This window comes from Chenopodium album, chromosome 1 (assembly GCF_948465745.1).
Source record: "Chenopodium album chromosome 1, dcCheAlbu1.1, whole genome shotgun sequence".
Classification (NCBI taxonomy): Eukaryota; Viridiplantae; Streptophyta; class Magnoliopsida; order Caryophyllales; family Amaranthaceae; genus Chenopodium; species Chenopodium album.
Window position 1 is genome coordinate 4,793,937 of NC_137834.1, and position 25,760 is coordinate 4,819,696.

General features: G+C 33.6%; 2 protein-coding genes and 1 non-coding gene across 5 annotated transcripts; 1 reads left to right on the top strand and 2 right to left on the bottom strand.

Moving 5' to 3' along the window:
* Positions 1 to 8,879: 8,879 nt before the first annotated feature.
* TRNAR-UCU (transfer RNA arginine (anticodon UCU)) lies at positions 8,880 to 8,952 on the top strand. Its single transcript has one exon. It is a non-coding gene; the product is annotated as a tRNA-Arg (tRNA).
* Positions 8,953 to 10,221: 1,269 nt separating this feature from the next.
* On the bottom strand, positions 10,222 to 14,932 carry LOC145637191 (D-cysteine desulfhydrase 2, mitochondrial-like). Of its 3 annotated transcripts, none has more exons than XM_081688726.1 (8): positions 14,787 to 14,932; positions 14,405 to 14,536; positions 13,447 to 13,773; positions 12,981 to 13,023; positions 12,515 to 12,841; positions 11,222 to 11,351; positions 10,975 to 11,142; positions 10,222 to 10,771 (listed from the first exon to the last, which is right to left on the bottom strand). In XM_081688726.1, exons 2-8 carry the CDS (start codon positions 14,489 to 14,491, stop codon positions 10,528 to 10,530), a joined length of 1,326 nt encoding a protein of 441 aa, XP_081544852.1. In that variant the 5' UTR covers positions 14,492 to 14,536; positions 14,787 to 14,932; the 3' UTR covers positions 10,222 to 10,527. The 3 variants fall into 3 exon arrangements, with proteins under 3 accessions (XP_081544852.1, XP_081544810.1, XP_081544903.1); XM_081688684.1 differs by having other exon boundaries at positions 12,515 to 12,856; XM_081688777.1 differs by lacking the exon at positions 14,787 to 14,932 and adding an exon at positions 13,863 to 13,905 and having other exon boundaries at positions 12,515 to 12,856; positions 14,405 to 14,527.
* A 356-nt stretch (positions 14,933 to 15,288) lies between these two features.
* On the bottom strand, positions 15,289 to 24,012 carry LOC145640691 (oxysterol-binding protein-related protein 1D-like). The gene is made up of 8 exons (XM_081691928.1): positions 23,140 to 24,012; positions 21,437 to 21,790; positions 20,578 to 20,665; positions 19,498 to 19,955; positions 18,869 to 19,024; positions 18,321 to 18,629; positions 16,703 to 17,047; positions 15,289 to 16,178 (listed from the first exon to the last, which is right to left on the bottom strand). The coding sequence occupies exons 1-8, from the start codon at positions 23,791 to 23,793 to the stop codon at positions 15,993 to 15,995; spliced, it is 2,550 nt and encodes an 849-aa protein (XP_081548054.1). The 5' UTR covers positions 23,794 to 24,012; the 3' UTR covers positions 15,289 to 15,992.
* Between the last annotated feature and the right edge of the window lie 1,748 nt (positions 24,013 to 25,760).

A 25,760-nucleotide genomic window follows, 5' to 3' on the forward strand; every position in this document is an offset into this window, starting at 1 on the left:
TTAACAAGAACAAGTGAAGAACCTGGTAATATCTGGAAAATAACAACCCAAGTAATAGTATAACAAGGTAAGACTAGGTGTGGTGAGTGTGGATAACAAGATGTAAAATTAAGAAAAATAGTTTAATTAATTAAGAAAAGAGCGCAGGGTTCAATGGTCAAGTCCAACATGAAGTTTCCAACGTCACAAAAAACCACCATAACCAAGGTACAAGTACTGCCTTCTGGCGTAGTTAATTTTTATTAATCTCACCGTATCTTTTCTTTGTTGCTTTACATGCTCTATTTACTATTGCTGTTACATACTTACGTTTTTCATTCCTTTTGATTAGCTTCCTATTTATTCATACTACCTAGTACCGGCTACCACCATTTCTTCTCTTCCAACTTTTAAGCACCATTGTCCATTTAGGTACACATAAGGCCCTGTTTTTTTTTTTTTTTTTTGAACTACTGGACAAGCAGAGCAGATTTGATCACTAGAGTCGAGCAAATTGAGCTAATATAGTAGATTTTGACGGAGCAGAGCAATTCAAAAGAACAAGGCCTAACTTGACCATTAGGGTGAGTTTATCCCCAGATCCGGACCCAGACTTCAGACTCTACCACATCAGCTTTCCACTAACTTTAAAATACTTTTATATTAGTCAGATTCATACAAGACTTTCTCCAAATTTACACATTATCTCAAGACTCACTCTAAACTCATTTAATCCTTTTCAAATATTTTTATTTTTTTGTAAAATATCTTTTTTAAAAAAAAAAAAAAATTATTGTAAACTTTTGGTTGGTGAGGTGACTAATTTTCATTGGCCTTGCAAAGTCTTGACATGGGTTTGGATTTTCCAAACTCCATGTAAGACTCACATGAATCTTAGATGAGTTTATTGCAAGAATCTTGAGTAAGGGCCTGTTCTCATTGACTGAACTGAACTGAACTGAATTGAGCTGAAATGAACTGAACTGAGCTGAACTGAACTGAAATGAATATTTTATAAGAGAAGGAAATTAGGAGCTGAACTGAAATGAATATTTTATAAGAGAAGGAAATTAGGAGGTAAACTGAACTGAACTGAATTGAATTTCAACGTAAGAGAACATGCCCTAAGACTCATGTTGAGACTTTGCTCCAGACTTGCAATAAACTTACCCTTAAATATTTGAAAATATATAATGGCAAAGGGAGTACCTTGTTTTAAGTATTTTATGTATTAGTATTTTATATTACACGACTGATATCGACCTTCTACGTACTAGATGTTATCCTTAATCATACAAAAAATAATGTTAAGCCATGATATTTTCATTCTGTTCAACTAATATCAGTAATAATTAAAAAAAAGTTAAATTTAGTAAAAAGAAGTAAATAAAATTCATCACTTCAAATAAAAATAAAATAAAAAGTAAATAAAATTCATCAGAATCAATTCAATATAGTAGTAAAACAATATTTTATTAAAAAAAAATTAATTTAAGTTTAGTAATTTCGTAAAAATGTAATCCATTTAACAAAAATAAGGTGAAGAAACGGAAGAACAATAATAACATTTACTCATTTTTATCAAAAGTTTAATTTCTTTTTGGCCTTTGCACTGTTATGATAAATACTCCGTACCAAAGCAATTTAGTTTTAATGTACATTATGCTAACACGCAAAGTAACAAACTTATATATATAGGTTTCTAGAATTACCAATGTGTACAAAAAATGATCCGAAATATTACCCAAATCACAAGCTAATTACAACATCAAATATCAATATGATTATTAATTTTAGATTAAGGGTGTAAATCATGTCATTTCTCAACTTTTGCCAATAGGGGTTATTATAATCAAGGTATATGTGCATAATTTACAAATCAATACCTCAACAGCTCAACTTCATATATTTCAAAATGAACAGATTGAGTATCTTAATTAAGTGTTTAAAATATTGGTAATTTGGTATATGGTAGCTAGCACAAACTAAAGATTACATATTGAACTGCCTATATAATTACTCGGTATACCGTATACTAGTAGTAAAAAAAAAAACTTAGAAACTAATAAAGCTTACTTAAGCTATGGAAATGGACCAGTAGTAGCTCTTTTTACATAAAAATTAAAAATTAAAAAAATGAAGAAAAAAAAGGAAAAAGAGCACGCATAATAATAATAATAATAATAGAGTGATAACTTTCCAATTTCCATCTGTGTTTTGGCGTATCATTAGGGGTGCGGGATGGGTGGTCCTTTCTAAGAACACACGTGTGTTCCAATTAGTTAATGAGTAACAAAAAAAAAATGATCAGGATAATTGCATTATTTTTTTAATTTGGTACATATTTTATGCCACTAAGGTTACATATCCAAGAGACATACGAAGTAGTACATTACCATATTATATCATTAATTTTTTAGTTAAAAATTGTATACTAGTATATGAATATAATATGTATGGTTCAACTTATAATATCGTATATAGTATACACAGTTACACAAAGTCTTACTATATATGATTTCATATAGGAAAAGATTCATGTTTTTTTTTTTTTTTTTTTTTTTTTTTGAGGAGAAAGATTCATGTTTATTTCCTTGATAAACAATTGGCATTTATAATAAAGTTGAAAAAAAAAACGTAACATATACACGGTTAAAATCTGTAGTTTACCTCAATATCGCTACTTGATATTATAGATTTGCCTCTTAATAAAAGAATTATGTTTATCAAGGATTTAAAATTGGGGCTCCCTAGTCCAACCCAATTGCTGAAATTAATCTAGTGTTTCTTCATCTCTGCCTCATGTCTATAGGCCATTTCTTGTTGGTTCATGTTGTATTCTCTACTATTTTTTTTTTCTATTTCCTCATTGATCTCAAGAAGCATTAAATCACAAAAAAGAAATATGTGATAGTTATTTTGGATTAGAGAAGTAAATTGTAAGGCTTAAATTATCTAGATAAGCCTATATATATATAGTTATATATATTACATGCATGATAAACAACTTGTCTCAAGAAGCCCTAAAGCACAATGAAATGGAATAATGGACAACTTAACTTGCAATAGTCCAATAAAATGGTAGGAAAACCAATGAAAAACAACATGTATAGGTTCTTGCTAATCGAATAAATGTATTGAAATCAGAATTTTTCGAGCACAAATTGAATCAAAGGTTCCATCCATAGGATTCTTTAGGTGCTCAATATAAGTGATCATATATTATAATTTTTTTTTAACAATTATACGATTATTAATGTTGAAGATTATTGGAACATGCTAGTATAGAGAACCAAATTGCAAGGAAGAAAGCAAAAATGTGCTTAGGACTATGTGCTTCTTCTCATAATCAATCATATTTGGACTTTTTGGAGAACACATTCTCAAATTCGGGTGAGTGGTAATAAAATACAAGTACAAGTAATTTAAGTACTTGCATTTTTGTAAACAATAAAAAAAATCAAATTTTGCAATGGAATATAATTTTGTCTCTTTTGTCTACTTTCGGGAGTTGAGGCAAAAAATTATTGGCTACCATATAGATAAATTTTGATGTTATGAAACCAAAAATAATTAATTTGTTGAAAGTCATATGTGTATTTGAATCTTACTAATACATGTTAAACTTAATCAAAAATAATTTGCCTAGTAACCAACAATAGTTACGTTGTACTTTCTCCGTTTTTCCGAGTTCTACTCAAATATTGTAGCAACGCAAACCAAGATTGTAAGAGGTTTTATTAATATAAACCTTACAATGTGGCGTTGTATATGAAAAAAGAATAGTTGTTAAATTATAAAAGGAATAATCAATTTCTATATTTATCTTTTCTATATTAGTTATTTTCCTAAGATCCTAAGATATCTTATGATATTAGGACTAGGATTGATTTTGTATCTCTATATATTTTCCAAGGTAAATCAATGAAAGGCAAGCAATTATCTCTCTAATTCTTCTTTTTTCCTTTATTATATATACATTGTTGTTAGTACAACATTCATGAGGGCTCTATGCATAATAGTAGGAGCAAAAAAATTGATTTCGATCTGGTTTATTCTATCATCGTCATCATCATCATAAAACAAAAGGTAGGGCCTGTTCTGATTACCTGAAAACAACTAATTAGAGTTGAACTGAACTGAAATTAAGCTGGAAAAAAAGCCCTAATACTTGTATATGTTTCGACACTACATAAATCTCCATTAACATTTTTTTTTATATAATCTCATACCAAACCGGTAACACCCTACAAGTGACCCCTGATCAAAACCAATAACAGCCATACAAGCTAAGTAACCCTAGAATACAAGTAACACCTGACAAAACCAGTAACACCCTACAAGTAACCCCGACCATAACCAGTAACACCCATACAAGTAACCCCAGAATACAAGTAACACCTACAAGTAACCCCTGACAAAACCAATAACACTCTATAAGTAACCCCGACCAAAATCAGTAACACCCATACAAGTAACCCCAAAATACAAGTAACACCTACAAGTAACCCCTGACAAAACCAGTAACACCCTATAAGTAACCCTGACCAAAACCAGTAACACTCATACAAGTAACCCCAGAATACAAGTAACATCTACAAGTAACCCCTGACAAAACCAGTAACACCCTACAAGTAACCCTTGCCGCACCATGTGGCCAGCCACATACAAAAATTTGTAATATATATATATATATATATATATATATATATATATATATATATATATATATATATATATATATATATATATATAAACTCAACTAACATAATTTCGTAGGGACACTTAAGACTACACAGAGTCATAGCTAGCTTCACAGGTCATAAATTATTAGTCAAATTTAGAATTTTCACTAACTTAGGCTAATTAATCTAAAAATGAAAACCCAATTGAGAAAAAAGGGAGGAAAAGAGTTTGGGTGTATTCTGAAGTATTATTTATATGATTTCACTTATTTGAACTTATTAAAATTTATTTTAATTGTAATTTGAACTTAGATGATAATTGTCAGAGCTTACTTTTTTTAAACGGTTTTTATAAACTAATCTAATATTAATTTAACCTGAAATAAGTGAAAATAAGATGAAAAGAACAAACCCTTTATCCATGGCTTTCTATATATTCGCTAATTATACTACTCCATATGAGATGCATAAAGTTTGAAATAAGTTTACGTAGAATACGTGCGTGACCATAAATTTTGAGACGTCATAGTAACCTTTTTAATGTTTTATAATCTTCATCTTTATAGATTTCTAGTAAGCAGTTGCAGGAAACAAATCAACTTTTTTTTAAGAACAGCCAATACTTTGTAGGTTTGTAATTACTATACTCCACCGTTCACTTAATTACTAGGTAGCATAAATATATATGCTCCACTGCTTCAGTAAGTAACATTAAAAACACATTCATCTCATGACTTCTTCAAACTGTTGTACCTCTTATGACAAACATTTATGGTAAATAATGCCTAGTTCTATGAGTAAAGTTCTATTATTGATACGAGTAATATGTTGTACGAAGTATATTACTCGTAATAAGGAGTATAATTTACGGAGTATTGACTAATCAATCAATCCTTTGTACATTGATGCACATTCCGTCTTATACGAGTCACTAAGCTTAGAAAGAATTCTAGCAAAATTTTCTTATTCAAAAATAGATTAAAAAAAGTCATAAAATTTATGTACATACTTAGTATATTTATATCGTAGTACAAAGTACTGTATTTTTTTTATTGCTCCTTAATTTTATAAGGGAAATTCTTTCATTTTTTTATAATGTACTCCGTAGTAGTATAGCCTTTGAAGATCGACAGGCATTCCTTACGGAAATCACTGAAATTTAGCTAGCCTATTTTCTTAAAGACCTAATTTATTGTTCTTCAGTTTCTACTCTATTGAATTTAAATTAGTATGAGTTGTAACGACGACAATCATTGAACAGTTACATCAAATTAAATTTGCTATCTTCATTAATAACATGGACTTCGAATGGTCATAATGTATCCATGTATATAACTCTTATAGGTTGAACAAATAATTTATGTTGATGTCACAAAAATAATCATACAAATACTCCTAGAGCCTCTCGTTTAGATCGAAAGAGATAAGTCGTGACACAAAATTTTGGGCATAAAGGGAATACTGATAGAAAATATTCTTTCCTGGGTTTAATTTAGATAAACTCCGTATATATTTATTTTTACACAAAGGCCCGGTTTGATTCACCTTAATTTTGCTGAACTGAACTTATTTTTACTGAACTGAACTTAATTTTACTGAACTGAAATTATTTTTACTGAACTTAAATTATTTTTACTAAACTGAAATTATTTTTACTGATTTTCTATTATAATTCTTCTTTAAGAAAACTGAATTTTACTGAACTGAACTTATTTTTACTGAACTAAAATTATTTTTACTGAACTGAAATTAATTTTACTGAACTGAAATTATTTTTACTTAATATTATTTTTTTAAGGTGAAAAGAACAGGGCCAAAATATTATGTGTATATCCTCTATCAAATACAATTACGTAATCTACTAGCCACGTACCTCTATTTAATCAAATTAAAGGTATGATATTATTGCCTTAAAACGAAATGTTTTACTAAAGCTAGGAATAGATGCATGCATGAAAAGCTTCAAGCATAAGGATTGGTGGACTATATATATAATTAAATAAATCTAGAGTGTTTGATATGATATGATAAATGTATTAATCATGTCATATTCATTACAAAATTATGAGTAGTGTTTTCTTTTTTTTTTTTTTTTTTTTTTTTTTTTTTTTTTTTTTTTTTTTGAAGAGCACAAAATTATATAGTACTTCGTATATATATACTAAACGTCTAAACCTGATCGATTAAATTGAGCAAAAAGACGAATTTGCATTAAACTTTGTCCCCACTAATGGGAAGTTATTATTTCTCAAAATGGGGAATTAGGGTATACTGTTTAATTCATATACGTAATATATGAATTCTCTGTAATTTATATAATATATGATCAGTGGATTACTTTTTGGGAGGCATAAGGTTAGGTTAGCTTTATGGAATTATGGTGGACAACTTACATGAATCCGACCCCTTATATATTTTGGTGATGATAGAAATTAGAAAGGAGTGATTTTCTCTTTTTTTGAGGTGAAACTTTACACTATTGTTTGGAGGTTAGGGATTTATTATTGATTTTGATTTATTATTTAAATAAATAAAATTTATTTGGCTGTTTTCTAACCTAATTTACATTAGTTATTACATTATCTACAAGTCAACAAAAGATAATTCTATGGTCCTAGTTTTTTTTTATCAATTGACATCAACATGAACCACATTGAATTGGAAAGTGATCGAGTATGAAATAGTTGATTGTTTGTCATAAGTGTTCTATCAAAATCTTAACACCCGACCAAATTGATAACTCATAATCAACACAAATCAGAAAATACTACATGAACCAAATCGAATGACTCATCACTCAAATATGACCTAAATCAGACTGTATAGTTTTATTATATATCCAAACATGACGTGAGCTAAGGTTATCCGATATCATTGACTAATCGACTTGTCTGGCTATTTGTCACCTTTGATTAAGAGTTATTTACATATGATAACTACTAGATTAGCAAGCTAATACATGCATAAAAAGGTGATGGTGGAGAAAGCAATAATACAAACATAATATGTATACAAGCATGGACAAAATATAAATGGGGGACCATCCTTTATTGCCTCACCCTTGTTATCAGGAATGTTGCTAATTGCCAACTCTTTGTTCTTCGTTTTTATTTGTTGTTTAAAAGTTATAAAATCTGCCTACCTTTTTTTTTTTTTTTTTTTTTTTTTTTTTTTTTTTTTTTTTTTTTCTTTTTTCAAAACGTAATATTCTTTTTTTTTTTTTTTTTAAATATTGTTTTTATGTAATAAAAATTATAATAATATGAAGTGATCATATATTATTTGATATGGTCCATACTATGTTCCCAGCATTGTGGCGAATCGTTTTTCATCTTCTACTTGCATTATACTGTGTGTTGGGACTGGGGAACTGCCTCAATTCTGATAAAATTATATTCATTATTTATAAAGATATTAAAAAATATTTAGTACTATGATATAGTAGCATATATTATAAAATATAATAAGGTAGTATAATGTTAAAAAGGATGGCAATAATTGTGGTTTTTGTTTAGTTTTGACAGTTAGAAAAGTACGAGAACTACTCTATGACCAAGAATTATGTTTAAAATTGATGTTATAAAATTAGTTGCGGTTATTAAGCCCAATGTAGTGATTATTGTTTCACTTTTGTACTTCCTATATATTCCATCTCCACTTCTAGCTTGGTGCACGTCCACTTTGCTTCTCTTTCACTAGGATTTGTGTGTACAACTTTTCTACATCATTTTGAGGTTTTTACTATCCATTGGAATTTTAAAAGTGGATTTAACTTGTATAGTAAACAAAAACGCTTTAATTATAGATCGAACAATTTGAAACATTCTTATTTATTTACATTTTTTTTGTCATATTTGTGATCATTATTGTGCAAGAAATACAAGCTAAATATTATAAAATGTGTAAAGAAACGGTGAAATTAAATAATTTCTAGCTTGTTTATTATGAGCCTCAAACATAATCACCTCAGATCAGACTGATTCATAATAATCCATAGTAGCATTCACAAGCTTATTATTAGGGGTGCAATAAAGCAATAATGATTGAGGATGAAGATGTGTTATTAAAAATGATAATGATTATAACAATAGAGGCCCCATGTCATATGTCTTTACTCTTTACGACTTGCAAGGAAAAACTACCTCATTAAAAATGGGGATAAACAAATCACAAAATACCGATATATACAAAAAAAGTGAAACATAAGGATAAGAAGCGCTCGTGGCCTAATGGATAAGGCATTTGACTTCTAATCAAAGGATTGTGGGTTCGAGTCCCACCGAGCGTGTTATTTTTGTCCCTTTTTTTAATTTTTCTCCCTTTGACATTAACTTTTATTTAGTCAATGCCAAATTAAAAATGAATCCCTTTGGATAAATAATTTCTCTATGTCTCTCTCCTCATTACATGAATATACGATATGAAATCTTATTTGCATGATACTAACTTGAGAAGAAAAACTTTTTAGTAATATCTATTTCCTACAAAATACGAAGTATAAAATTTACTTATAAAACTTCCCATGAATTAGAAATTCCTACATCCAATTAAACATTTTTTGACGAATCCTAGAAATAAACTTCAAGGGCATTGAAATTTCCTTAGAATAAATACTTCTTACACCTAACCAAACAAGCACTAAGAGCCTGTTCTGATTGACTGAGCTGAGCTGATGTGAATTGAACTGAACTGAACTTATTGTAGCTGAACTGAATATTTTATGAGAGAAGGAAATTAAGAACTGAACTAAAATGAATTGAACTTATTGGAACTGAATTGAAAATTATCCGAAGAGAACATGCCCTAAGTTACAGCAAACCGTCTACAAAGGGAATCAATTTTATTAATCTAAAAATTTTGATCCACATTCCTAGTGGCAGTTTGCATGATAAATTTTGTTAAAAACAACCTGCAAAAGATTGGTGGTGGAAAGAAAATGCAGGAGTACAAGTAGAGACTAGAGAGTAGTAGTAGTAACTAGTAAGAGTAGCTAAGCAATGCAATAGCAATAGCAATAGACATAGACCCCAGTTAAGCCCTTTGAATGCCGTCAGGCATAAGTCTTGTCCAAGTGTCGGTTTAGTGGTTCAAAGGATTGGCTTCCACTATTCATTCAAATTCACTAATTAGCTCACTCACCCCTGACATCTTCTGTAAAAAGAAACTGGCCCATCTTATTTACTGAAAATCCTTTCTTTTTTTAGTATTGCCAAATTACTGAGCAGTGGTCATCCACCATCAACTACAGCTTCAATACAAAAGAGAACTGAATTGGCCTACAAATTTTTAACTGTCCCCGGAACTAGGTGTACTGTGTATCCATGAGTGTTTTTTTTTTTTTTTTTTTTTTTTTTACGTACTACTCATTTTATCAGTTTCGCTCATTCAAAAATGAGTGAAATAACACCTTGGTTACACGTTTAGTCGCTTATACCGAGCTCTAACGATTTCAATATAGAGGTGCTGAAATAGTAAAATGCATTCCCTCAGAACAAGGTAGAGGTGTTGAAACGGGAACAAGATAGAGGTGCTGAAAATGTGAAATAGATTCCCCCTCTAAAAAAAAAATTTGTCATGCAGATCTCTGACCATTCAAACTTCAACCTGGGGACTACATTGTACAGAAAAACCTGTATTTTGCTTGGCAAAATTTGAAATCAATTCAGGTCATAATTGAAGTGTCATTCTTAAAGTGAATGACTGTCAAATTGTCAATGAAGATCCTTTTTTCTGAGTGTTTGATATATATATGCATAAAACAATGTACATACAGGCAGCACATAGATGAACAAACACAGGTAGAGTAGAGTGTCGCACTGTCGTGTCATTCTACGAGCATCTAGCAAGTATCATGACGAGAGAATTATTGGGGCGGCCCATCTTTCAGCGTACTAAAGTAGGATTTGTATCTTTGTGCTAGTCCAAACATGCCAAGGGTGCCCCCTGTATGCAGCATCACCACCTTTTCTTCTTTGTCTGGTTGCTTCTGGCTTAACTGAACAGCTAGCTCCCATGCTGCCAATGTGTATATTGGATCAATAGGTACCCCTGTTTGATTAGCTACTTGTTGACATGCCTTTATTTCTCCCTCCAGGACATTGCCAAATCTGCGATGATTGAGCCTCTTGGCTTAGCAAGCTAACAAATGTTGATAGTCGCAACAAGAAAGAGAAAGTAAAAAAGAGGGGACAAAAGTATGGAGGGAATTATGAGAATGATATGGCTTACACACTACTGAACAGAGAAAAAGAGAAGCAAAAATCAAATAGTGAAGAAACAACTACTCAATAAGAGATTTAGAGTAACTCACTTTCTCGGAGTTTCACGATTGACCCACTGAACAAGGTCATCCTTCAACTCATAATTCCTAAGATCGGCTGGTGCATATCTTTTAAAATCTGAAATCAGACGATTCTCCTGATTCTTGTATCCATCATAGGAATCAGCCAGCATTACAGCAGTTACCTTCCACGGCAGCCTGATTATTATCAACAGCATGATTCACATGTTTCTACAAGAAACAACGCAGTATTTTAAAACAGAAATTTGAACCATACCCAAGAATTAAGGCTCCAAGGGCAAAACCAATTGCTGTTGTCCCAGTACCCGCATCAATCACAAAGTTATATGGCCTCTTTTTCCCTAGTATATGGCTTTGGGACAAGTACCTCAGTAGGCGAATGATCCCTGCAAGAATTAAAAGTTAAACAGATATAAGCAATCCCTATATCACTATTATCAGAACGGGGAAAAAAAAAAGTACAATTGACATTTTAATTTAAACAGATTAAGGTTCAATTAGAGGGGTAAGAAACATTGAAATGACATTAATATAAATCATCCCGAATGAGTGCATGCTACAACTATACAATTTTTTTTTTTTAAAAAAATATCTATATTACCCAGATTTTTCACTGAACCTCAATTACCCATGTTGGATCATCGCCCTATGACATGAATATGGACACTTAGCACTTTATTTTTGGACCAAGAGTATGGATATTTTTCATCAATTAACGGGGTTTGACACTAAGAAACACGAGTGGCGTAAAGGTTCCTAAACAGTGCTTGATGTTTGTCTAGCACTTGTGGTTCAGTCCTAATTACTCCAACATAGTTCTAATAAAAATACTCTGACGTATATATCACAAGTTCATGGTCACTTGGAAGCATATTATCTCAAGCATTGAGAAGATACAAACATACTCATTACATAGTATTAATCAACTGCAACAACTATAATAGGCCAAATAAGGATATGATCATTCAGGCTGTGCACAATAATTATACAGTTAAGGAATGCTTGGAATGAGGATAATATATTAAGGGAGTAAAAAGGTCAAAGGTAAAGAAATTGAACATGGATTTAGGTAGTTGTAAGGAAAAATGAGGTAGTGATGGTGTGATTGCAAGGATCAAGATATAGTGGTGGTGTAATGATTAGAGAGGGAGGGGAACTTATTACCCTCATTTTGAGGGTATTTGTTATCCTACTGTGATAGTGCCATAGTGGTAACTATTAACCTTATCAGGAGGGTAATAATCTTCCCGTCTCTCTCTTTTCCTCACAGCACTAACATCTTTCATTTATCAATACCCCATCCTCTTTAGCATCATCTTTTAATTTACATTAATTTTTCTTGGTTTGACCTTTTTTATTTCCTTAATACATTACCTTCAATCGAAGCATGTCCTTAGTGTAGAATATTATGCATTACATGAAGATATAAAAAGTATCTCAGAAATCAAATTCAGCAACTTTATGTATTTAAAGAAACAGGACAATATGATATACCAGATTATCAATGATGTGGGAACCCAATCAATGCTTAACAGATGCCTGTTCTCACCTAGCAATGCCACAGCATCCCCTGCACCCTCCTTAACAATTACAACTTTCCTCATGCCATCCTCAGTATTTCTATTTGCCTTTGTTTGCGTGCAGTACTTTCCACTTGCTAATTCAGTGAAATAATCAAGAATATCAGTGAGCCACACCACAGAACCACTGGGACCTGCAATAACATTTGCATGCCTAAGAAGCATTTCTTCTCTCTTGGCATACAGGGATCTCGGCACATATATTACATTTCCGTATATAGATGATATTATGTTGAATCCAGTCAAAATCTCTGGCTCTTCTCCTCGAAGAAGCAAATGTGACCTTAGACCTCTTTCTGCACATGATACAGCTGCAGAGAATAAATCAAAAAATGAAGCCAATCATTGCATCTCATTCCCTTACATAAATCAGCAATTCCTAATTATAAACAGAATCTTAATATGTGGGAGAGAGCACCAATGCACATGACCTACCCACAGCAGCTGCATGTGCACTTTGACAACCTCCACAGGTAACCTAGAAAGCACACCAGTTGAGTATTACATGGTCACAAACATTGAAACGCAGAGATGGCACCTACAGCTAGTATGTTGTAATGATCATTAATGCTAAAGCAATGATGCAACAAGAAAAGATATGATAAAGAACGTACAGAGTGAATGAAACACACAATATAAAGAAAGCAGTCAAATGTTGAATTGTTGAGCTTGACAGTAATAGCCATACATCTAAATTGTGGATAGAGCAAAGATAAACACAAAGCATAGAGGTATTCATTCTTCTAACCTAACAGAGATTCAGTAGCATCATCTTAGCGTAAACTGATTCTTGTTCGCGAGTACAGCAACAAATGACTATTAAGACAGTTTAGAATAGCTTTTATAGTATCAAGTTACTAAAATGCTATGATGGATACAGGGAGCAAAAACAGCAACTCACCACATCAGTGCCTGAGCAATCTTCAATCATAGGAAGTAACGCATCTAGTTTCCTTGCTTTGTTTCCATTGACAAACGGGTGTAAAAGGTCATCTCTTATGACGTAAAACGAAGGATCTTTGCATCTTTCATCCATCAAAGCATCACCCAATTTAGGATTTGCATCCATTGAAAAGTTCACATTCCAAAAAACCCCACCCTTTGCTGGTGTTTCCTTCATTGAAATTGTGATCAGGTGAAGTTTGGTATCTGGATTTTCTAATGCCCATCTTCTGTCTAGCAATTTTGACACAGATTCCTCGGGACATAGCTTCAGTTGAGGAGCATTCTAAAGGTTCAAAGGACATAGAATATCACATTTCATGGTTTCACTTGCCAATAAACACATAAACAACACCCCCCAAAAAAAGTTACTACCTTTGTTTCAAATTATTTGCAACAAATGATTTTGCATGGACTCCTACGCAAAATTTGTAAGTGAGTGTTAAATGCAGAGGGAAAAGATTGAGATACATGTGATGATGAGAGAGATAGAGTGAAATGACAACTTACAAAGAAAAGAAAACATTTGTTGCATGTAATATGTAGAAGCCGTTTTTAGTAAATGTTGCACATAACAATATGAAATGGATGTAGTATTAACTTTATTGGTCAATGAAATACTACATTGCCCATATTGGTATTGCCAATACATTAGAGCACTACCTTATTTTTCATCGAAGTGTAATTAAGACCTTGTTCTGTTCACTTTATTTCTACTCATCTTGGAGACAAGTTGAATAAAACAAGTTCCGATAAATTGTAATAAGGGTTATCCAAGTTGAATTTACAACTACTATAAGTCTATAATTAGTTCTAAATGGGCCCTAAATTTTAAAAATTCACAAGGAAAATTAAACATAGTATCAACATGACAAAACTAAAAAAAAAACATACACTAAGAGAGATGAAGAAGAAACCTGGTAACTGTTTACAAAATTACGGGAGAGAAACCCATTTCTTTTAGCTGCAATAACTGAATTTTTTGGCCAATGATGCAGCTTCATATTATGCGGCAAATGAATAACATTCTATAATTGATAATTTTGGGGCTGCAACAAAATTAATTCAAACACAACAATCAAAACTTATAATATTGACAAAAGATAAACAAAACCCAGATTCAAAATTCTGGAAAAAAACCCAACAAAATTCGATAAACTGGGTAATAATTCAGCAAACTATTATACAGTTATACATCATGAATGTCAAAAACTGGAAAAAAAAAAAAAAAAAAACTAATTGAAATCAATGTTAAAGATGAGGAGTTTATAGCAACAGATGTAAGATAGGATTAATCACCTTGATGGAATGAAGAAGTATATACTCAGTTTCAGATGGATTTCAAGGATAGACCGATAGAGCCCTCTTGTCTGTTCTGTTCACAAAGATGAGTCTTGGCAAGCTGGGTTTTGAAATTTGATTCTAACGCACCTGGAGTCTTAGGGGAGCTCGTGAGTCGTGCATATAGTACACTAGCTTTTGAATATTTTGGGCTTGGCTAAACTTGACTCGACTAGTTTATGTACATAACAACTTGAGTTTGAACTTAAATTATGATTTGAGTTGAACTCGTGAGCTCATACATATCTTTGATATTACGAGTATATATGACAATTGTAATACATATCTTTGAATATATCTTTTACCTAATTATAAATTTCTTGTACAATTATATGAATAGGGTATTACAAAGTACTAATTACAAGTATGATTTGTTTGAGTCAAACACTACCAAGTAAACTTGAACTCGAAATTTTCTCCAGATCGTTTTTTTTTTTTTTTTTTCGGAGTACATAGGCTGCTTACAAATACATAATATGGCACTACATTTATCTTTTCATACGCACCAGCTGAGAATCGAATCAGGGTAAATGGGCAATAGATTCCACAACAATGTAGCACTGCTAAATTCTTTTTTTCAACATGTATTTGCAACAGTCGATAATCAAACCACAGTCATAGACTGCATACAATATAGAAGTAATAGCACTGTATTTTTTTTTTCAGCATGTATTTGACCAGCAAAGAATGGAACCTGGATCTTATGTAGCACTTCTATTATCATATCATACAAAATCTGCATTCAACTCTGAAGGAAAACATAAATGCCAGGTAGTACTGTTCAGACTTGTGTACAAATGACTACAGCTGCAACTTTATATGTTTTTTCTTTCTGAATTTTTTCTTGGGATAAATATTCATACGAGTATAGAATACCAGCCTCAATATTGGCCATACAATCTGCTGCATTGGCTAGCAGCGAGAAGGCCAGAAGCACCAACATGTAGAACTCAGTTAAGGCGGGGTAAGAAACCGAGGACCTACAACAAATGATCTAATGCAACTTACACTAACTAGTAGCTACACCTACACCTAACAACCATGGTGGTACAATTACTTGAGGAATTCCAAGATATCCCATTCCACATAAAGAAACTGTGGAACAGGAAGAAAAAAAAAGACTTTCTGGAGAAGAAAATGATAGTTCGGTTTAGTTCAGATCACTCATTCTTCTTCTGGTATACTATTACAGGATTGGAGTATATCGCTCCTCTGTCCAAATATATCAGAAATTCCTTCCCAACTACCTTTTCCCCTTGTTTCCCAGTAACCACCAACGTAACGATAACATCCATCCTCATCTCTCTGGAACCATCTTGGTTGCCATCCACTTTCTTGGATCCTCCTTGCCTGCAGCAGGTTTTAAAAAGTCAACACAAATTTTCAAGAATCTGTATCTGCTTTGTGCCTTGTTGACAGACAAACTAAGAAGATTATGCTCAAAACTGATACCAATGAAGCAGAAATCTAAGTCTATTTAGATAACTTCTGACATAGGTAAGGGCATGTGCAAAACCCTTTAAACTGACAAATTTATGTGAGCAAAAGTGACTGCTGACTAGTGACAGCAGAAAGAAATTTCAATAAAAAGCCAGCTTTAATCTAAGAGGACATGATTTCAGAGGCAACACATAATACTTGTGCTGCATACAGGGAGCTTAACCAGGAGGCAAGACATTACCATATTGACCTCATGTTATTTGAACAATAACGCTATATATAAATTCTAGCACAATTATTACTATTACTCGTACAATTATTATTACCCAAGAGACATTCATTCATCTCTGGACTAGAATAACTAGCTTTTAATCTGTAGAACATCCTTTGGTAATGAGTATTAATTAATGAGCTTTACTCAGGCAAACACATACCTGTCTTTGCAACTGTTCAAGTCTGAGTTTCTCTGCATTTGCCAGCTCATATTCACCATTTTCCAAGTGTCTCTGATCTGGCCTAAGCCTTGAGTCAGTTGGTGGTAGCTTCTCTTGCAAACCAGGAGTCAACTCATTCAAAGATATTGCAAAAGGCGTGAGGTTGTATCTAGTCTTTGTAGCAGTTTTTTCTCTCTCCCAGAGCAAGACAGCCTCCGTCATCGGATCATAGCCCTTTGGCTTTGTGGTCGGATCCCCTAACACATAGTACATCGCCTCATCCCATTTTCCTACCAACATCGCAACCTTCTCACCAGTTCTGTTGTCTTGGACAAAACCATGAACCTGCAAGCCATAGAAAATAACAGGTGACATAAGATCATGTATATAAGCAACATAGCTTGATACTAAAGCAAGACAATTTGTGACCGCCCTAACAATAGCTCCGGGAAACAACTCAAATCCAATTTGGTTCAAGAAGAGGTATGAAAATAAATCAGTTATAAGTTAAAGGGGTTTGGGGTTCAGTTATCAAGCAGTTGTAGCTTCATTTGAGAAATGGGTTCCAATTTCCACAAGTTGCGTGTATAGATAAAGAATGAATAGGTTAAAAAGATTATTCATCCCTTTCCAAATAAAATTTCTTGGATTGGAAAATAAGTAAACATAAATAAACAAAACCGTTCAGAATAGAAAATCATTACAGATTGAAATCCAACTCAAGTTACTCCATAGCAAAAGCAAAGCCTAAAAATAACATAATTCTGTATAGGAAAACGTAAAACAAATCAGCAAGTATAAAAATAAATGAACAAAGCTCGTAGAATTACACATGACTCGCTGGCATAATTTGAAGAAAAGATCTAGAAAATGAAAGCAAAAAATTTGGGGGTACAAGATCATTATTTTCCTTCAGACTATGCATTAACAAATTCATGCTATACTTCCTCTAGCATAAATGCATAACTTGAAGCAACAAGAAGATAACCAGCAACAAAAATTGAACATTGGCAACCGTGGCAGTTTGAGCCAATAAATTGGTTTTTGGTCCCTCTCAAACCCCAGTAAATGGAGGAACAAAGTAAAGCGAAATATCACTGAACCCCTTTAATGTAATAAACTTGAACAAAATGGGGAGCTAGTGTTTCACAACATGATACTTTGGGGTTTTAGACTTTTAGTGTATCCGACTAGACCCAAAAAAAAAAAAAAAAAAAAAAAAAAGCATGATTGAGATTCATATTTCCAACCTTTTTCCTGATATTTGAAACCAAAAAAGGTTTATTCTTGGGAGGAAAAAAAAAACTCAGGTCTCATCCCATGGCATGGATTGATTTGCTAAATCTTAACATTGATACAAGTCATTACAAATAAATTTGTAACTAATCTCTTATTCACATTAAATTAAATTTTGTGTAAGGAGATTTAGAGAACGATAGCTTAAGTTCCTAAAAAATTATGACATTCTAGCAACAGAGAAGGGCGCCATAACAAATTATCTAAGTGCAGAAACGTTGATACAATACTCTTTTTTTTTTTTTTTTTTTTTTTTGACAGGAACATCAATCTGCTTCTTGACATCCATATTCAAGTTACATAGCTGGTTCAAAAGGGTTACCTGATGTGGATTTCGTTCTATAATAGATTGCTCTTTGAATTTCAGCTTGCAGGAATAATTTCCACTGCCTTTGATGCGCATGGTTCCATAATGATCACAGTAAATTTTACCAATTATGATGTTGTAAATGGAAGTTGTCACCTTGCTCCACTGAAATGTCTCACCATCCTCAAACTGAAGAGTAAGGGCACCAACAGGATCCAGTTGGATGGAGCGCCCCCAGAATTTACCCTTGAGATTAGAGTCAGCCCAGAATCTCCAGCCTTTGCCCTCACAATGACAAGCGACAACCATAGGATGGTGGCTTACCTGCAGCTTCCACAAGTTCCAGTTAGCATCTGGTAGTGATACAATAACTGATCCAATTATACCAGCTTTTGGCGGTAGCAGCTAATTATATCCCAATCCAAAAAGGCAAAACACTATAACCATTTGCGAAAAACTTTACAAAGAAAAAAAAATTCAATCCAAATACTATAAATTCTGGACTTGAAACAGGTTCTAAATCACACTAACTATAAAGTTTCAGCATATAAGAAAGCAGTTACCTTTTCAGAGAAGAAACGAAGGCCTTTGTCTGGGTAGTCAGCCTCATAAGTCTCTCCAAGAAGGGGATTAAAAGGTTTGCATTGGCGACCTTCAGTTGAAGCATAGCCAGATACTGCAAACGCAGCTACATGCAAGATTCTCATCAAGTCATTTCCCTACAATAATGCAATCATTCTCTTAGTTAGAACTTAATTATAGAAGTAGAGGACTTGAGAGCATCATAAATAAATCAAGAACGACTGAAAGTGAAAGCAAAGTCAATGAAGAGAATTAATGTACAAGACCATCCCACAGTCAACAATTTTAAGAAAAATTAAAAGAGAGTACCTATTACCCCATTATTCTTATATCTAGAAAATTATAAAGAGCATACACACTTCTTACAAGAATGCAGATATATAGGTATAAAACACTAACCATACGAAACTCAATAGTTTAAAATATTAAGGTACCATTTTAAAACATTTATACATGAATCATATTATTCTCTAGGTTGGGAAAGAGGAGGAGAAAAAAATTTAAACAGCAGAATAGCTACATTAGTTTTAAGAAAAAAATAAATCTAATCACATAATAATCACCATAAGGAACTTTTAAGGAAGACCAAGAAACTGGTAGATAATCTTACCAGCTTCCCCCATTCAAGAGCTCGATCCACCAGGTTTGAATACTCCAAGTCTTCAAAGCATTTCTGCAGTGAAGATAAGGGTTCATTGAAGTAAACAGGAAGACAAACTCCAGAAAGATCCTTCCCAATATTGTCCTTGATAATTGACCACAAGCCCATGGGTTTTTCCTTTTCCTTCGGCTCTGGAAAACTATCCCTTCTCTTTACGTAAGGGTACTCCACAGGTCTAATGCCCATTTGAAGCTCCTGTGAACAATCCTGCCCCAGTGAACTGCAAGCATCTGCAAAGGATTCCCTTCCACGACAAGATGCACTTCTTAAAAACTCCGAAGCCAAGTAATCATTTGTATCAAAATAAGCACCATCTTCTTCATCTGATTCAGCATCCCCCCCATCTTGACTCTCATTCTCAACATCAGAGTCAGATCCACTACCCTCAGACATGACAGAATAAAAATCTGCAAGGTTTGAAAGAGCTCGAATTATTTGGAATAGTAATCACACTTCATCAACAAAACAGAGTAAGAAACACTCAAGCACGCATAGCTCAATAATTTGGGTTTTGAGGAAGGGAGTCAAATTAATACTCTGTATATTTTTACAAGTACAAATAATAAGTCTCAATAGGTCATTTTTTTTTACATCAAAATTTCAAGAAAGAGGAGACTCCTGGTCCTCTTAAAGAAAACCTTTATTAAATAGGCAGTGAAACTTGAAAGTCTATGCAACAATATTAACAAGTTCTAGAAGATATATAAGAATATGTAGTGAACTTGAAAGTCTATGCAATATTAAAAACAAGTTTAGAAAGAGATGAAGTATAAGAACATAAAAAGGCGTGAAGTACAGAGCATAAAACTGTAGGTGTAACAGACAACAGTTCCAAAAATAGATGGTTTGGTAAGATATTTCACAAGAACGAGAGATAACAGCAATGGTTACAGGGTTAATAAGAATTTCAATACAATTACTGCTGGCTGTTCCAACTCTCATCAGCAGGTGTCATAGATGAAACTGAAGGAAAAGAATAATGAAGGCAAAGGGGGTAGAATAAAGTAATGAGACAAATGCACCACTAACCGCTGAATCTTCTATTTCCTTGCCCACAACAAGAATCTCTCCTCTTTGTTTCATCTACCACAGTAGTCTCCAATTCTATCTTCTCACTCTGAAATCCAGGGAAATCACAAATGATCTCACCATAAGATGCCATATAACAAAATATTTCAAATTTTAACATGGATTAACTGTATCAAAATGGAGACAAATTAAGATTATGTTCAAATCTGAGCATTTTCTATTCCATATGAATCCATCAATCAGTACAAACATATCCTATATGCCTGGGTGATCCATGATCTTTGACAGGAAACACAAATATCATATTCAGGGATTGGTGATTAGTGATGACTGAGAAAGTAACAACAATATAAGTTTAATTGCCCGTTTACCCTAGATGTCCAATGTGCTATAGAAATGAATTTGGAGATTAAACCCCACTAAATGGAATCCACGTCGTTTTAAAGGCAAGCAAGGAAACAGAAGTCGCAAATTAAACTCTCTACAACTCAAAAATAAGATATCATGCAAACGACTAATGTAACCAGTATATATATGTGAATTAAGTGTCAAACGAGGACCTCAAAGGAAAGTATATTCGGTAGGTTGATCCACAAAAGAAGAAAAAAAATGTATATATGAAGATAGTAGCAGTTGTTACAAGAATATAGCAAAGAACAAAAGGCAGCAAAGAAAAGTATAAATCTTATAGTTTACTTGTACCACATTATAAGTTATCAGGTCATGTCATAGCACCCAGGCACCACCATTTATTTCAATAGAATTGCAAAAAATTAACTCTACTACTTCAATGCTCAGACAGTCAGACTGCTTTATAATAGTCAAAGAATGTGTGAATTCACGTAAAATTGGGTGATACCTCTAACCGTCTCAAAGTCTCCAGCAATGAGACATGTTTTTGTTGAAGAGCTTTAAACTGATTTTTCAGCTCAGAGACTTCTATGAGCACAATAGACTCACAATCATCAATCACTGGCTCAGCAATGCCTTCCTGCAACATCCTACGTCGAAGCTTATCTGTTGACACAACAATGTCTTCAGTGGCAAATTCATTGCTTGTCAACACCCGGGGGAAAAGATCTTTTGCAGCTAAGAGTGCCTCAATCCATGCTGCTCTGTCTTCTTTGGAGACACATCGTAGGTGAAGAGTTTTGGTACCCGTATATATACTCAGTCTTTTATCATCTGACTTGCTTGCGCGAATGGAAGAAACCTGTAATGCACCAACACCAATAAACAAGCCATTTCTGGGGAGAATAACAGCTAATCAACTATCACGAGCTAATAGCATATTTGCAGGAAACTAAAGCTTCTACACAGGAAGGTCATGGCAACTTCATTTCTGTAACTGCCAGTTCCAATACAGAACGAATAACAGACAGATGTCAACTATAATACAAGCATCAGAACCCTTCCCTCAATATGGAATAATTAATAATGATAAATAAGCACGTCTCATCAAAATTGGAAAAGCACATAGTATGTGAGTGGAAGGATAATGAATGCTTAAACTTCAGACTAAACAGCGGCACTGCAAATCAGAGTTCTACCAAAGGAAAAATGTAATTAAAGGGACTACCGCAGTATCAAAGATAAGGTAGACCTCAGGAAAGGGAAAAAAAAAAAAAAAAAAATTCAGACATAACACAGTCTCGTAAAATCATATATACATTGTTTTGTTCAGACCTTCCCTCAAACATTCTTTATACAATACAGTCTTTAGTTCTTGACCAACAAATGGTCCCAGGAAACTTATCAAAAAGAGGAATAATCTTGAGCATTGCAAAAATACTCAAGATTATCCACTACACCTCTCAATAGAAGAATCTTCCTAAATCGATGGGCTAAAAAGGATTCAAAAACATACAAAAAAAAAGTTCCTGCAATTGCAATGCAACAACGTCCCACCAAAATGTGATGTCAAAATATTGAATTTTCACTTCAACCACAAAAGGCAACCAACTCTTCCCCTCCAACCTGCATGCATTGAAATGCTTCAACAATACTTGCACAGACAAGTCACCACTCACCACACGTTTTGATTCAACCAACCAGACAAAGAACTACCTTAATCTTACACTGAACCAATCTAAATTTCTGAAACTAACTTAAATTCAAATGTGATTTCATTCTAAACACTAATTTTTTTTCCCTAGCCAAAGTGCCTAATTCTAACCAAAGGAATCAGTCTGTTAGGATCCACAACATCGGTCACACCCGATTTCTTATAGTTTTCTTCTTTATACTCTTATCCAATGCAAAGTTTTAGCAGCTGAACCAGTAGATCCAATCACACTACAATCCCCCCCCCCCCCCCCCCCCCCCACAAAGCTAAGATTCCATAATTAGTCCAGAAAGGTCCAGATGTACGCAATCTTACATCCTAACCCGAAACCGGCCTTAAAAACACACAAGATATCAAACAACCAAACACATTACCAATCACTCTCAATACACCAAACACATAAATACAAACAAAAACAACACAACAACAGCAACAAGAAAAGCTAAAATTTTACCACAAATGTAAAGGCAAAGACAAAGTCAAAATCAAAATCACACCTTCAAATGTACTTCCCCATAAGGCTTCCATTGCTTATTATAAGTTGACAAATTACTAAAACTATTACTAATCCTAAAACCATTACTATTATTAGTACTAATTCCACTACCATTATTAGTACCATTCTTCCCCCAACTATTATTCTTCTTCATATACTTCACAGATTCTTCCCCAATCACTCTCACCCCTACCTTCTCCCTCCTTGGACTCGAACCCGAACCCGAACTCGAAACCACAATCTTATCCGGACCATGCAATTTATAGTATGATAAAACCCCATCTTCCAACACAAACCACCTTGACCTCCACCCTTTTCCATAATTCACCCATTTGTAAAGAATCCCAGCAATCGCACCCCCACCATTACTACCATACACCCTCGAATCTCTACCACTCATCACCATCACATCTTCTGCTTCGTGATGATGCACCTGATCCAACGCTGCAGTACTGCTACTCACCGACGATACTTGCGCAGAGTAACTATGCCGGGAAAACCCCAGATTGATTCCGCCATTGTTGCCGGTGATTTGAGTTTGATTCTGGTTTTTAAGGGATTCAAACCCGATTTCCGGCGGTTTTCCGATGACATTTCCGGTGGGTGGTTTTTCACGATCGACGGAAACAGGAGCAATGCAGCAGAGAGGATTCATGGGGGGTTTTGGAGGAGAGAGAAAATGGGTAATTTTATGGTGCTGCTAGTTCTACATTGAAGGAGAGAGAAAATGGTGGGTTGAGGAGAGAGAAAATAGTGGGTTGCAGATCCATTAAATTGACACTGATGAAGTGCAGCAGAGCATCAGAATTTTAATTAATAAAATAATGAAGATGAAATCAAATTAAGGAGAGAGATTATTAAGAATAATAAATGAAATTTGGTGAAAATTGAAAATGAATGGGAATCAGAATCAGAAAAAGAAAAGGGGTATGAAATTGAATTGAAATTTGTTGGGGTTGAAGAAGAAGAAGAAAGAAAGTAGAGAGTGAGAAAGAAAGAGAAAGGGGGCAGGTAATGATTGTGAGAGGGAGACAGGTAACATGAGCATAAATTGGGCATTTCTATCTTGGCCTCAACTTAAACCCATTACATTTTTGTGATTAGTCATTTTTGTGGGCTCTACCTTTGCCTATTCTTAATTTTTTCAACCAACTAAACTTTTTTTTTTTTTTTTTATTTATTTTTACAAAAGATATACACTAAGGGCCTGTTCCGATTGACTGAACTGAACTGAACTGAACTGAGCTGAACTGAACTTATTAATTAGTGATTTTTAACTACGGATTAGTGATCTTTGATTATTTATTGATTATTTATTACTATACATATGTGTATATACAAATGTACATATTATTATTAATATTATTATTATTATTATTAATTATTATTATTATTATTATTTATTGATTATTATTATTAGTATTATTATTATTATTATTATTATTTATTGATGATTATTATTATTATTTATTGATTATTATTATTAGTATTATTATTTCAATTATTATTATTGTTATTATTATTATTATTATTATTATTTATTGATGATTATTATTATTATTATTTATTACTTATTGATTATTATTATTATTATTATTATTATTATTATTATTATTATTATTATTATTATCTCAAAAACAAAAGTCATACAACCTACAATAAATTAGTGGGAAGCCGAGATACAATCTGGGCCCCCACTCCTCTAGCTATTGCAAATCCTACCCTAGTGAAGATATGAGCTGCAACACGAGCCCCAATGTCTTGCGTCGTCGAGAACCTCTGAATCCGCTTCAGTAACGCAACAGCCTCTTTCTCTAATTCCCCAAGCGAAGAAAAGGAGAAGGGAATGAAACCATATACAATCGCCTGACATCGAGCTTCATACTTAGCCCACTTCCGATGAGCTGCATCAGCCACAACCCGCCCAGGAATGAAGTCAGATAGCCCTGACTGTGTCAAAGGAGAAGACCCTGTCAAATCAACACAGACATCACGACCACGATCCCATGAATAAAGTAACACATCCGCGGGTCTGAGGGCCTCGTCGTTCCCTCTGGCCAACCCAATGTCAACCTCTTTTCTCGCTGAAATCCCAAAACGATAGCAAACATCAACAAGGGTATCCCGAACAACATTATGCCGATGTTTAATACCCACAATACCAGCACAAGACACTGCGTGATCACCGAAAATATCTCCAGCAAAAATCCTCGAACAAGCAGAGCACAACGTCGAGATAGAGAACAATGGAACACCCAACCGATAGGACAACACACAGCGATAAGTCTTGGCGTTCATCGTCTGACCCAACCCTGAAATAGGAACCGCCCGAAGCCAAGCAGAGGTGTGATCACCCTACTATGATTTCCATAATGCTGATTGTCGAGGAGTTAAAGAATAAGCAGATTCTGCAGAAGCGGTAACCTTTGTGAAATATATATCTGCCAATTTCTTCATGAGTTTAGGGGAAGCGACCTCACTAGGATTACTCAAAATGTCAGACTCCACTGTTCCATTAAACAGACTCAACGCATCCTCAAAGGCTCGTCCAAGACCAACAATGCCAGCATGCCGAAGAAGTTGTGTCTGCAACCCAGCAGACTGTAACCGAGAAGCAAGAAA